The following is a 15123-nucleotide window of genomic DNA, read 5'->3' as shown; positions in this document are numbered from 1 at the left end:
GTCTCTTGTAATTAATAGTATGTGTAACATTGGGAGCCAGAATTCTTTGTCCTAAACCCCCTTGGCTAATAAAGCGATCCCCTCGTCCTCCCCTGGGGGCTTTGGGGGCTCCTCCCATGAATTAGCTGAAGAAAAACAAAGTCCTTGTTATTTATATGACTGAAGAACTGGGGAAGCGTCGGGATTAATTACCTAACATGGCACTACAGCAGCCGCACTAGTAGAAGATAAAACATCTGTTTTATATCAAACCTTCTTTTTTAAGGGCATTCCATGGCTGCGCTTGTTGCAGGAGGACATTCGTAAAACAAGAGCTAGTGTGATCTAAATCCTCGCAGCTGGTTCACATATCCCTGTAAAAATGCTGTTTTAGTGTCATGTTTTCAATAATGCACTTAAACATAGAATTGTATTTTTTTGTATACTGTCTTATTGGCTTGGAACAGCCAGAGCCATTACACCACTTCCATCCAACCCATTGGTAACAGAATACAGGAATTAACCTGGTTGGACACCTAATATTCCACCTGAAACATTGTAGGGGAAACTTACTAGGCTTCAACATCTTAAACTGATTTGTATTTTAGTAAGAAGCTACACTTTTATATAGATGGGCGCCTCTTAATGAATGTGGTGCATCTTGAGTTGTCCTACAGTGGTTGTCTCATCATAGGAAATGGGTAAAATTGCAAAGAGCTTGTAAAAAAAATTTGGAGTTTACTTCTTATTAAAATCATCTCAGTTCTCCAGAAAGGAAATATTTTTACATTCTGTAGTGTATTCCTAGTTTTCAAAATGGCCGTTCTCCTAGGCAATGGGGAGATAAGGTATGCACACCAGTGACTATGTAAGGGGAATACATGGAATAGCAGAAACTGCTGTGTGAATACTGACATGAAAAATTCAATAGCTATGTGTAAGAATGAAATGTGAAAAATGGAACTTGCATTACTGCCATGAATATACAAGTGAAATATATCTTTGTACCGTGTTAGCCAGTAGAGATAAAAAAATTGTTTAAAAGAACAGAGAGTCCTCAGTGGTTGATACCTTTTAATGGCTAACTGAAAAGATGGTAATAATTGCAATTATTACCATCTTTTCAGTTAGCCATTAAAAGGTATCAACCACTGAGGACTCTCTGTTCTTTTAAACAATTTTTTTGCCATGAATATATGAATAAAGAGAAATTTAGCTACTGAATTGATCAATGCAATAGAGCCCCAACACTACGCCAAAGTATTTCTCTACGTTGGGGTCCCTAGCTTGTGTGTGTCCTCTCATGCAGTTAAAAAACTTACCGTGTATGGGAAGCTGAGACCCAGGCTATATATACGATGTGGATTGGCAATAGGTGTGTGTGGGGAGGGTTCACAAACGAAAAACTACTAACATTGAGGAATAACGTTTGGAACTCCATTCTATGTCTGAACTGGGTGCAAAAACCTAAAAAACATCACTATGGGGAGATAAGGTATGCACACCAGTGACTATGTAAGGGGAATACATGGAATAGTAGAAACTGCTGTGTGAATACTGACATGAAAAATTCAATAGCTATGTGTAAGAATGAAATGTGAAAAATGGAACTTGCATTACTGCCATGAATATATGAATAAAGAGAAATTTAGCTACTGAATTGATCAATGCAATAGAGCCCCAACACTACGCCAAAGTATTTCAGTTCAGACATAGAATGGAGTTCCAAACGTTATTCCTCAATGTTCTCCTAGGCAAGGCGTTTACATCTACAAAGTGTATGCAAGCACTGCTCTGGATATGGCCGATCCATTAAACCTCAGTGCCCCTGTGCTTCTAGCAACATAGGATACCGTATGGTTTGGGCCAGCTGCACAGCAAGCGCATTACACAAGTCTTGAATGGTGGCCTGAAAATAGGTGAAGACGCCTTGACTTCAATATTGTTATAAGAAACATCGGCTCAAGTTTGCAATAGAGTCCGAAAAGTGGACAGTTGAAGATTGGAAACGAGTGATTTGGAGCAATGAGACTAAAGTCAATAGACTAGGCTCTAATGGGTGCGATGGGTCTGGAAGAAACAAGGGAAAAAAGGGCTAACTGAAAATTGAAGGAACTGTTAAGTTCAGTGGAGGAAGCCTGATGATATGGGGTCGTACCACAGCCAAAGCCATTGGATACTTGACCATGATTAATAATGATCTCAATGCTGAGCTATATATGAGTATCCTACAAGATCACTTCGTACACTCTAGTATTATGGGTATGAAAAGGACAACGTAGTGTTCCAACAGGACAACGACCTGATGCATATGTCGAGATTGACGAAGAAATGGTTTAATGACCATGAAGTAGAGGTGCTGGAATGGCCCTCACAGTCCCCAGACCTCAAACCAATCGAACACTTATAGAAAAAAACTTTATACATCCCCAAGTGAGTCGACCAGTATACACCAACACTGGGAATGTGTAGAAGAGACCTCAAATCAGATTTCCTTCGAGACATGCTTGAATCTGATCGAGAGCATGCCCTAAAAGATTCATGCAGTGTTGAAAGCCAAAGGTGGATTTACAAAATACAAAACAAAATAAAAATGTTAATTTATATTAAAACATTAACAATACAGTGACATGAGAAAAATCTGTATAGCTAATCATATGCTAAATAGTTGAAAGTGAAATTAGTGTATGAGATAGCCAAGATGACTATCTATTAAATAAGGTAGTCACGCATACAAAGCTGTAGTAGATGCTGAAAGCCTGAAAGTCAAAGGCTCACAACATTGTTACCCTTTTGCTCATCAATGTACTGTAATATCCAAAAGTGTTGGCACCCTTGAAATTGTTCCAGAAAATATAGTATTTCTTCCAGAAAATTATTGCAGTTACAAATGTTTTCCTATATACATGTTTATTTCCTTTGTGTGTATTGGAACAATGCAAAAAAAACTAAGACAAAAAGTAAAATTGGACATAGTTTTACACACAACCACACACAACAAAATTGTTGGCCCCTTTCCAAAATTGCGAGTAAACAACTTTGTTTCAAGCATGTGATACTCATTCAAACTCGCATATGGCAAGTAACAGGTGTGGGAAATCTGAAAATCACACCTATAACCAGATTAAAGGGGAGACGATTCAATCTTTGCATTGTGTATCTGTGTGTGCCGCACTAAACATGGAGAACAGAAAGAGCAGAAGATAACTGTTTTGAGGACATGTAACCTTGAGATTGTTGATAATTTTCAACAATTTTGGTTCTCAAGTCCATCTCCAGAGATCTTGATGTTCCTTTGTCCACGGTGAACAACATTATCAAGAAGTTTGCAACCCATTGCATGGTAGCTAATCTCACTCGACGTGGATGGCAGAGAAAAATTAGTAAAAGGTTGCAACTCAGGATAGTCCTAGATAAGCAGCAACAATCAAGTTTCTAAGAAACTCAAGCTGTCCAGAATACTCAGGGTGCATCATTGTCAGTGTGAACTATCCGTTCACATTTGAATTAAATTAAATGCTATGGAGAAGACCCAGGGGGACCCCAATGCAGACACAGACTTAAAAAAGCTAGACTATAGTTTGCAAAAATGTATGTGAGTAAGCTAAAATCACTCTGAGAAAGCATCTTGTGTACAGATGAGACCAAGATAGAACTTTTTGGTAAAGCACATGATTCTACTGTTTACTGAAAACAAAATGAAGTCTACAAAGAAAAGAACACAGCACCTACAGTCAAATATGGTGGAGGTTCCGAGATGTTTTGGGGATGTTTTGCTGCCTCTGGCACTGGGTGCCTTTACTGTGTGCAAGGCATCATGAAAGATGCAGAAAGAACATGTATCCATTATAAGCCTGTGAGTACAGATTTGCAAATCGATTTCATACCAATTAGAATTCAAGTGCCAAAAGTTTTAGGAACCCTCTGAATTTCAACCAATTTGTGATTCAATTTTTGTCAATCATCTAAAATAGCCGCCGCCATTTTACATATTGCTGAAAATTGCATCAACATCAACCAGAGAATTATTTAATGACCACGGGCGCATGGCAGAGTGAGCTTCCCTGTAATTCCTTTCTGTTATCACCTCGCATAAGGAGGGAATAGCTTGTAAAAAACCAGAGGCAGGAAATTCAGCAGCCGTTTATTGTGAATCTGGATTATCTAAGGCTGGTTTTGCACATCAGTTTTTTCCACTCATATGTGAAAAATGTCACTGAAGTTTTCAGTGTGCCGGAGGCATTTTTGGTCCATTTGCCAGTTTTTACAATCCTCAAGTCATCCGTTTTTCTCATATTAAAAAATGATAGATGTCAGCTTCTCTTGCCTATTAAAGTGTAAAATACTGACAGCACACTGGTGAATATTCATGCACTGTCTGCTTTGGTTTTTTTTTGTTGTTTTTTTTTAATTTTTCACTAGGTAATTGGTGAGAATGATCCACCACTAGAATCAAATAAGAGTCATATGGAAACGTTTGGGCACCCCTTTTCTCATGATTGGATACACCTGCCTATGAAGTTCAAAGCTCAATGAGGTTACAAAACCAATTTAGTGCTTTAGTAAGTCAGTAAAAAGTAGTTAGGATTATGCAAATCAAGAAATTGATAAGGGTGCCCATACTTTTGCACCGGTCAAATTTTGTTTAAATGCGGATTGCACATTTTCTGTTTGTACAATAAACCTCATTTCAAACCAGAAATATTACAGAGTCCATCAGTTATTAGATGTATGAAACTGAAATAGCTGTTGCAAAAACCCAAATTGTTATAAAGAAAAAAGTTTAACATTAATAGGGGTGCCCAAACTTTTTTATATGACTGTATGTCTCCTTTTATTTATTTTTTTTTAGAGGACAATATGTCTGCAACAAATAAAAAAGGACGTGAAAAGGCTCATTGATTGCAATGGGTCCGTGATCTCTATCTTTGAAAATATCGCATTGCACCCAAAAAATATATGTAAAAACCCCCGCAAAAAAGGAAATGTTTCATATGTACAGATAAAAAGGAGTAACAAGTGGACATCATAACTGTATATGACAGTCAACAGGGTAAATTTTACTGGTTATCTCATGGTCCTATAGGAAATGTAAAAGGAGCAACAAAGGTTTACAGAAGCGATGGAATTGGATAAATAAAGCATAAAAACAAATATAGAGACAACAGAGAAATTGTTTAATATATACAGTATGTATATATGTATATACATATAATATATGTTTTTATATATATATACATATATATATATACTGTGTATGTATATGTATATATGTGTGTATATATATATATATATATATATATATATATATATATATGAAAAACAGGAGAAGACAGGAGTATAGGTGCTGCAAAAATATTTTATTTGGAGATACTGTGGCAATAAAAACCCTTTTGGTTAGAGATAAAGAAAGAAAGAAGTACAAGGTTTTGTGAAAAAATGACCCAGGATAAAAATTGATCTGACACAATCAAATGTCCAAACAATAATTACACAATATTGCACATAGCCCATAGAAATACAAGAATGCAGAAAGTTGGACACAAGCTACATAAAAAGTGTGTGTAAACGTGCCTATATATATATATATATATATATATATATATATACATACACACAGTATAGACCAAAAGTTTGGACACACCTTCTCATTCAAAGAGTTTTCTTTATTTTCATGATTCTAAAAATTGTAGATTCACATTGAAGACATCAAAACTATGAATGAAAACATGTGGAATGAAATACTTAAGAAAAGTGAGAAACAACTGAAAATATGTCTTATTTGTGCCACCTTTTGCTTTGATTACTGCTTTGCACACTCTTGGCATTCTCTTGATGAGCTTCAAGAGATAGTCAACAGTCTTGAAGGAGTTCCCAGAGATGCTTAGCACTTGTTGGCCCTTTTGCCTTCACTCTGCGGTCCAGCTCACCCCACATCGTCTCGATTGGGTTCAGGTCTGGTGACTGTGGAGGCCAGGTCATCTGGCGTAGCACCCCATCACTCTCCTTCTTAGTCAAATAGCCTTTACACAACCTGGAGGTGTGTTTGGGCTCATTGTCCTTTTGAGAAATAAATGATGGTCCAACTAAACGCAAACCGGATGTAATAGCATGCCGCTGCAAGATTCTGTGGTAGCCATGCTGGTTTAGTATGCTTTCAATTTTGAATAAATCCCCAACAGTGTCACCAGCAAAGCACCCCCACACCATCACACCTCCTCCTCCATGCTTCACGGTGGGAACCAGGCATGTAGAGTCCATCCGTTCACCTTTTCTACAAAGACACGGTGGTTGGATCCAAAGATCTCAAATTTGGACTCATCAGACCAAAGCACAGATTTCCACTTGTCTAACGTCCATTCCTTGTGCTCTTTAGCCCAAACAAGACTCTTCTGCTTGTTGTATGTCCTTACCAGTGGTTTCCTGGCAGCTATTTTACCATTTACCATTACCAAAGACTCCTCTTAATAGTTATTTTATTCTAGAGATGAGAAGGTAGGTGTGTCCAAACTTTTGGTCTGATATATATATATATATATATATATATATATATATATATATAAATGTTCATAACAGAAAGTAAATATACACAGATACGGTACCAAAAAAAAGCAGTACAAATAGTTTACTGTAGCTAATCAACTTCACAAAGTGAGACAATGCTTACATTAGCAGTGGATACAAAATATATCGTATATGTGCTGTACATTTGTTGTGATGGAGTTTTAGGCATGTAAAAGGAAGTGATTGTACTAAAAATGTCGGAAATAAAAAGCTCCAAATGGTCCAAATGAATCTTGAAATTATCTACTGATGGACCAATCAATGCAAGGGACTGGCACATGACTTATTCCTTCCAAAGACAATACGAAAGACCAGAGGACACTCACTGCGATTGGAAGAAAGATGATTCCGGCAGCTAAATAGGAAAGGGCTCTTTACAATTAGAGTAGTCAGATTGTGGAATGCCGACCACAAGAGGTAGTAGTGGATGACACTATATTAACGTTTAAAATAGGGTTGGATGATTTCCTCAGTACGCACAACATTGTTGGTTATAAATTATTTAATGACAAAATGTTTAATTGGTGGAGGAAGGTAGAACTAGATGGACCAAGGTCTTTTTTTCAATCTATGTAACTATGACAAAAATTGCTATGTGCTGGCTTTCTTCTCTTGGGGAACAGCTCGCATAGGAGAGCGCTCGCTTGTAAGACTGAGCTCAGAAGAAAAATTGAGGTAAGCAGACAATGCTCATTTGTATGGTTTTCCTTTTGTTCAAAACACACATCCATAAGAGGTTCATTTTTGTAGCACGCAATATAAAAAACAAGTTCATTATCCTTTGTCCTTTTTGCAGTGGATCAGAGAAAAATGGATGACCTATAGATTGTGGGATGGTGTTGGTATGGTCTCCGTTTTATATTGTGCACCCACCTAGTTCGGTAGATGGGTCTCATCTCCAAATTGGTTTGACTAGAGAATGTTACACTTTTTTTGCACACAAAGCATGTCTCTGCAACAAAAAATATTTACTTGATATGTGCCATTGATTTTCATTACTCCGTTTGCACAGGAACCGAAAATACACTTTTCTGAATTTATCCTTTAATGGAAACAATTGTGGCAATAGACTATGGAGCATAGCTGTAAATCAAAATATCTTATATATGTGGCAAATGTGTGTGTGGCTGTCACATCAATGCTTAATAATAGAAGAAATACAAAACTGACCGCAGATTGTCTCCATTCATGGCGATTCCCAATCTTTCTTCCTATTCTAGCGCTTCCCGCGTAAAAACAAGGTCACATTAGAATCATGTAAGGGATTTCACCCATGTCACGGGGGAATGAGGGACTTCCGGACTGTGATAATATTGGACATTGGGAGGGACGGAAGCGATAGAGAGTTGTGCTTGTCAGTAAGTGAAGCCATGTGTCAGCGGGTATAGGGCTGACAGGTACAATGTAAGAACGGCTCTCCTGATTTATAAAGGGATTTGGCAATGTTAACATGAGCTACAGGAGGACATATTTCTGTAATTGTTTTAGTAATTTTCTCGTTTCCCCTCATGTCATGGCTGCTTTACACCATATGTAGAATGGTAAATTAATATCTTGCGATTTTTATATGTAGAGAGTCTTTACTAGTCCCCGGCAAATGCTGTCCATGTACAGATTAAAAAAAAATACATATGATTCTGTATATCCTTTCCGGCTGACACCTTTTTCCTGCCTTTTCTCTTATGTCACCTAATAGCACTGCTTTATGTCCGCTAATGTGGCCTTCCAGTGATCAGTGGGTGCATAGAAAAATTGCCGAGGTTTATGTAATAGTGATACTGTTACTTTATGGGGGTCTTATGTGAATGATTCTTCCAGCTCATCCAGTTTGTTTATATATATTTTAAGTGAAACGTCTAAAAACAATTAGAGCTTTTTTTTCTTTCTTTCTTGGCAATAGCACCTTTCTGTCACAGGCTGTATCTGGTATTGCTGTTTCTGAAATACCAGCAGACCTTTTTTTTCTGCTCTCAGGTAACATTTTTAACCTCTTCTCACATCTTTGACTTTATAGTACTTTACTATCATGCCAGGGTGTACAGACGCTCAGCATGAAGTGCAACACAAGGGGAACACCAGGAATGGTATAGATGGAAGGCCCTGGCGATAGGGAGAGGGGACACCTCCTCCAACTCACCCGAGTCTGTACCCTATGCTGCCTAACATCCCTACATCCCGTAGCTATCATGTGCCTAGGCCCTCACTTGCCCTGAACTCACCATGGCTAGTGAAAAGGCTGTCAAGATCACTAGTCCCACCACTGCAATAATAGAACACAAGGTAAGGGAGACAGACAGACAGACAAGGAAAATGGAAATAAAAAAGAAAACACTCCAAGCTCCTACAATGCAGTTAAACATCACAGCTGCAATAGTCACGACTCTTCAGCTTCTTCTAGAGACAGGTTCTTTCGCAAGTGGACAGCATTGAAATTAGAATCTACAACTAAACAACCAGAGTCAGATGGCAAGAAACATGATTTTTTATAGCAAAGAGGTGTGTTCACAAAAGAGCTGCCCCTGAGATTAAGGCTACCAAGTACAGCCAGATAGGAAAGAGTCTACATCCCCTGCAGCACTAAAAGAAAGTAGATACACTCAAATATAATTTGTAGACCTACGATCGATAAGGCGTTCTGCACTTCTGGTCCCACACTCTCTCCCGCAAAGCAGGACACACTCATGACAATTACGATCCCCAGGTTCCAGGTTATTAGTGCACCTTGACATACTGTTACGTTAAAGGGACTCTGTCAGCACAGAATGACCTCTCAAACCAAGTACAGGGGCTCAGTGCACCCTTGTCATGGCCAAACAGTTCAGTGCACGTTCCCACCTGCTTGTTTTCTCTCTATCACCACCCGCCTCTTCTTTGATTGACAGCTCTGGCTTCATAGAGCCAGAGAATGGTGGAAATAGATGGCAAAACAAGTAGGTGAGAATGTGCACTTAAATGTTTTCCCACATCATGGTTCACAAAGTGCTTGATAATGACACTCTGCAGTTTGGGAAGGGGGATGCCTTGTTGTCATAATAGTCAGCCGTGGTGACATGTCCATTCGCTTTTGTGAAGGTCTAGTAAACTCCATGCCCAAAAGAGTTAAGGCTGTGCTTGAAAATAATGGTATGCAAAAAAGCATTAAAATATACACCTTTATTGATATAGACCTAAAAAGAGCAACGTTAATTACTCTAATACAAACAAGTCAAACTCATAAAGCCATCACTACCTACGGTGAATACACCATGGCCACTTAAGTCAGCCTATTAAAGGACATACCCAACAGGGGTCCTATCTAGTGATGGCCACAAGAGATAATGAACACAGGAGAAAAACTAAACAAACAAACCAAAAAGTGATATTGCTGTGAGCAAAGGACAGTGGTCCAATTGACAAAAAAAACACAACAAAAGAAATAATACCTAAAAAAACAAATCAATGTGCACTCATCTTCCTGACAGTGGTCAGTCATACAAATACATTAATACACAATAGATTTTCCAGGTATTAAAAAAGGAATGGTCTCACCCAGTCCCTTTTCGTGTGAGGTCATGCAGTCTCTTGATCCCAGTCAGTAGAGTCGTCCACCATATACTGACCCTACCACTCTTTGGGTTAAAAAAATAAGAAATAACTGCTGCCCCAGACTTCCGTCCTCACAAGGACGGACCACATCTAAGGTTTCAAGCTGGACCCCTATGCTGACCCTGATGACATCCCGACATCCCGACGCGTTTCGTCATTCAGACTCCTCAGGGGACACAATAATTGTCAGTCAGGTCCTTGTTGCCAGCCCTCACCAAACCATAGTGTCTCTGACACTATGGTTTGGTGAGGGCCGGCAACAAGGACCTGACTGACAATTATTGTGTCCCCTGAGGAGTCTGAATGACGAAACTCGTCGGGATGTCATCAGGGTCAGCATAGGGGTCCAGCTTGAGACCTTAGATGTGGTCCGTCCTTGTGAGGACGGAAGTCCGGGGCAGCAGTTATTTCTTATTTTTTGAACCCAAAGAGTGGTAGGGTCAGTATATGGTGGACGACTCTACTGACTGGGATCAAGAGACTGCATGACCTCACACGAAAAGGGACTGGGTGAGACCATTCCTTTTTTAATACCTGGAAAATCTATTGTGTATTAATGTATTTGTATGACTGACCACTGTCAGGAAGATGAGTGCACATTGATTTGTTTTTTTAGGTATTATTTCTTTTGTTGTGTTTTTTTGTCAATTGGACCACTGTCCTTTGCTCACAGCAATATCACTTTTTGGTTTGTTTGTTTAGTCTTTCTCCTGTGTTCATTATCTCTTGTGGCCATCACTAGATAGGACCCCTGTTGCGTATGTCCTTTAATAGGCTGACTTAAGTGGCCATGGTGTATTCACCAGTAGGTAGTGATGGCTTTATGAGTTTGACTTGTTTGTATTAGAGTAATTAACGTTGCTCTTTTTAGGTCTATATCAATAAAGGTGTATATTTTAATGCTTTTTTGCATACTAACTATTTGGGATTGCTGATTTACATGAAAATAATGGTGACCAAACAAATTTGGGCTCAATTTGGCCATTTTCACTTACTGTACTTTGTTTAATTGCCAGCGGTTTAGACACTAATGACTGTGTGTTGAGTTATTTAGAGGGCACAAAATTTACACTGTTCTACAAGCTGTACACTGACTACTGTACATTGTATCAAAGTGCCATATTTTCAGTGTAGTCCCATGAAAAGATATAATAAAAATATATACAAAAATGTTAGGGTGTACTCACTTTTGTAATATACCGTATATTCTTATTCTGGCACCCTTCTTGGAATATATGTCCTTATCCTGGGCCCCTTCCCGGTAAATATGCCCCCATCCTGGGTCCCTTCATGTTCCCCGTTCTGCCTCTAATGCATCAAAAAAATCGTTCTTGCCTTTCCCAGATCCCTTGATGGTGGCATCCTCCTCTGTGGCCGGCACAGAGGCCAACAGTTGACATCGGCGTTCCTGCTATGGCGACACATGATGTCACTGTCATGCGACCCCAGTCATGGGTACGACTACGTCAGCTGCCAGCCTCTGTTTGGCCGGCAACATGTATTGCACAGCAATGCATTTTAGCTGTATGTGCATCCTCAGACATACATCTAGTTGAAATAAGCACTGAGGTGGTCGTGGCCTCTGCAGCCATGATTGTTACACTCTTGCTGTTGGTTGCACAATCCTCTGACCTACCGCTATCTAGCCTAACTCCGGCTAAGCGCTCATGTGTTCTCTAAGAGTTGCTGACTCAATCCTCTGTCAAAGGCTTTTTCTTTGCGCCGAACAAAATGATCGACCATCGAAACATCTGTAACTGGCTCCTCTTTCCCGACATCATCTATTGATGGAGTGTTAGGAGGCCCCCTAACACATTAGATGGTTGACTGTCCCGACTAAATCTGTCAGGTTCAGCCTACATTTATCTAATGTAAGTACCTTACGTTGTAATTAAAAAAAATATGTAAAATGAAAATTCCTTTATGGCCCTGTAGGGTGAACATGGCTTTGTCTTATTTCCCGTGAATGTTTGGCTTAATGGCCCTTCATCATAAATGAAGTATAAAATATCTCAGAAGGGCAAACAATAGGAGTGAACACTGATGACAAAAAGAACATATTTTAACATTTGTGTATTAAAACAGTCTGTTCCTTCTTTTTCAGAACCAGCGCCCCGAGGCAGAGGAGCTGATCTACAGTCATTTTGTCGTCTGTAATGACACACAGGAGACGCTGCGGTTTGGCCAGTTGGATACTGACGAGAATATTTTGTTGGCCAGTCTCCATAGCCACCAATACTGCTGGCGCTCACACAAGTCCCCACAGGTATAAATTAAAGTGATTTCTGAACCAACCAATTTATTTGATTAAGACATTCACATATTTTCTCATTGATTCATTTTTCAAAATAACATAAGAAAATGAAAACCGTAAGTGGTTTCCCCCAAAAGGATTTACTGCATCGTCTTGCACGCACATACATGCTTCTTAAAGGAGTTGTCCAGGAATACTTTTATTTTTCCTTCTAGTTTTGCACATATTGAAAATATCACCGCCATACCCTGCTCTAGCGCTTGTTCTCTGCTGCTGCCGCTCCGAGATTACTTTACTGGTTGAGGAGTTGACTAGTGATGAGCGAGCAATAAGATGCTCGAGGGTTCAGTACTCAAAACAAGCACCTCGGACGGGTTAGAAACAATTATAAAGATGTATCAAGACAAGACTAGCATTGAATCTAGATCAAGAGGTAATTATTCCCCTATACTCTGCCCTGGTCAGACACCATCTGGAATACTGTGTACAGTTCTGGGGGCCCCAATTCAAGAAAGACATTGCTATATTGGAGCAAGTTCAGATAAGTGCCACCAAGATGGTAGAGCTGCATACCATGTCATATGGAGAACGGTTAAAAGAACTAGGAAATGTTTAGTTTGCAAAAGTGAAGGCTGAGAGGAGACTTAATAGCGGTCTACAAATATCTGAAAAGTAGTAACAGCGCAGGGAACTACCCTATTCTCATTAGCACAAGGAAGTACAAAAAGCAATGGTATGAAGCTAAAAAGACTTCAAAGTGGAGAGGGAGAAGGGGTTAAACCCGCGCAATCCGCCAGTAATCCAGAAGGAGATGTTGATAAATTAAACAATCTTTTATTCCATGGGTCTACGCGTTTCAAGGTCTAAGACCTCTTCTTCAGGACCAGTAAATCAAATTTGATTTACTGGTCCTGAAGAAGAGGTCTTAGACCTTGAAACGCGTAGACCCATGGAATAAAAGATTGTTTAATTTATCAACATCTCCTTCTGGATTACTGGCGGATTGCGCGGGTTTAACCCCTTCTCCCTCTCCACTTTGAAGTCTGAAACATGTGGGGCCGCTGCAGCTGCCATTATTTCATGCTATCTGTGGTGGTTGTGACCTCTCACAACCTCAATCGGTGAGTGCATTTACCATTTGCTAACCGTTTGTTTTATCTGGTAAAACCCTATCAGCGCTTCTCTTTTCTAGTTTATCTAATGAAGCTAAAAAGAAGGAGATTCAGATTACACATTAGGAAATTTTTTCTGACAGTGAGGGTAGTCAGAGAGTGGAACAGACGATCACGGGACGTAGTGAGCTCTCCATCAATGGAAATCTTCAAGCATAAGCTGGATAAACATGTAGCTGGGGGTTGGATCCGATGGCCCTTGAGGTCCCTTACAACTTTACCATACTATGATTCTATAATGGAAGTCAATGAGAAACTCAAGCTTTTTTTTGGAAGACTCTTCTGGAAAAAATGCTTGAGTTCCCCATTGACTTCCATTATGCTTGGTAATCAATTTGAATCCATTTCAGCATCTAACCTGCTCTTTTCGAGCACTTGAGCATCTTAGTCCTCGCTCATTACTAGAGCTGACATCACAATTACAGCGCATGTGACCACTGCAGCCAATCACTAGACTCAGGTGATGTAAGTGGAGGGGGCAAGAGCCGCTAAAACCAGTGATTGGCTACAATTGTCACTTCCTGTAATGTGACGTCACAACTACAGCCAATAGACAAAGACTAGAGCAGCAGTGGATAGGCAGCTTTTAACTTGGGTAGTGTGGGTATTGGAGTATTTATTATTTCCAACCTGTGCAATTTAAGGAAAGGAACTCTCCAAAATGAGAGAAATAAAATGTTTTCTCTGCTGGACTGTCAGCAATTTGTTGTAATCTATGGGGTACTCTGTCAACAAGCTTTTGATATTCCTGCAGCGCCCCTCAAAGGGAAAATATAAAATCAGTGTGCTGTATTTATATTGCATTAAACCACATTGAGATAAACTTTTTCTAGTTGGTGTAGGTGCTAAACAGGAGACTAGCCTTATTATTTCGTTGTTCTGATGACAATCCTTTCAAGCTGGTTATACAGATGAGATCACTTTTGGTAGACAAGGCCATTCACTATCTCCCACACATTGATATCTATAACTTAGATTGTGATTGATCACAATAGGGGAGGATGTGATTAGTGAGACATAGGGGTACTTCTCACATAGCGAGATCGCTAGCGAGATCGCTGCTGAGTCACGGTTTTTGTGACGCACCAGTGACCTCATTAGCGATCTCGCTGTGTGTGTCACTGAGCGTCGATCTAGCCCCTGCTGTGAAATCGCTGCTCGTTACACACTGCTCTGGTTCATTTTTTGGACGTTGCTCTCCCGCTGTGAAGCACGCATCGCTGTGTTTGACAGCGAGAGAGCAACTATCTGAATGTGCAGGGAGCCGGCTTCTGACAGCTGCGGATGCTGGTAACCAAGGTACACATCGGGTAACCAAGCGAAGCGCTTTGCTTGGTTACCCGATATTTACCTTGCTTCCTAGCGTACGCCGCTCTCAGGCTGCCAGTGCTGGCTCCCAGCTCCCTGCACATGTAGACGGAGTACACATCGGGTAAATAAGCAAAGTGGTTTGCTTATTAACCCGATGTGTACTCTGGCTACGAGTGCAGGGAACCAGCGCTAAGCGGTGTGCGCTGGTAACCAAGGTAAATATCGGGTAACCAAGCGAAGCATTTTGCTTAGTTACCT

At 39.9% G+C, this 15123-nt stretch overlaps 1 protein-coding gene across 1 annotated transcript in view; it reads left to right on the top strand.

Annotated features, from left to right (window-relative positions):
- The window catches only part of VPS13B (vacuolar protein sorting 13 homolog B), a 1405890-nt gene that overhangs the window by 1225060 nt on the left and 165707 nt on the right, over nt 1-15123 (top strand). The window contains exon 43 of the mRNA XM_075353076.1: nt 12233-12394. Within this exon, the coding sequence (XP_075209191.1) occupies nt 12233-12394 (162 nt within the window). The remainder of the gene's footprint in view (nt 1-12232; nt 12395-15123) is intronic.

Source organism: Anomaloglossus baeobatrachus, chromosome 6 (genome assembly GCF_048569485.1).
Source record: "Anomaloglossus baeobatrachus isolate aAnoBae1 chromosome 6, aAnoBae1.hap1, whole genome shotgun sequence".
NCBI lineage: Eukaryota > Metazoa > Chordata > Amphibia > Anura > Aromobatidae > Anomaloglossus > Anomaloglossus baeobatrachus.
Note: the sequence above shows the minus strand (reverse complement) of the source record. Positions and strands in the feature narration are given on the sequence as shown.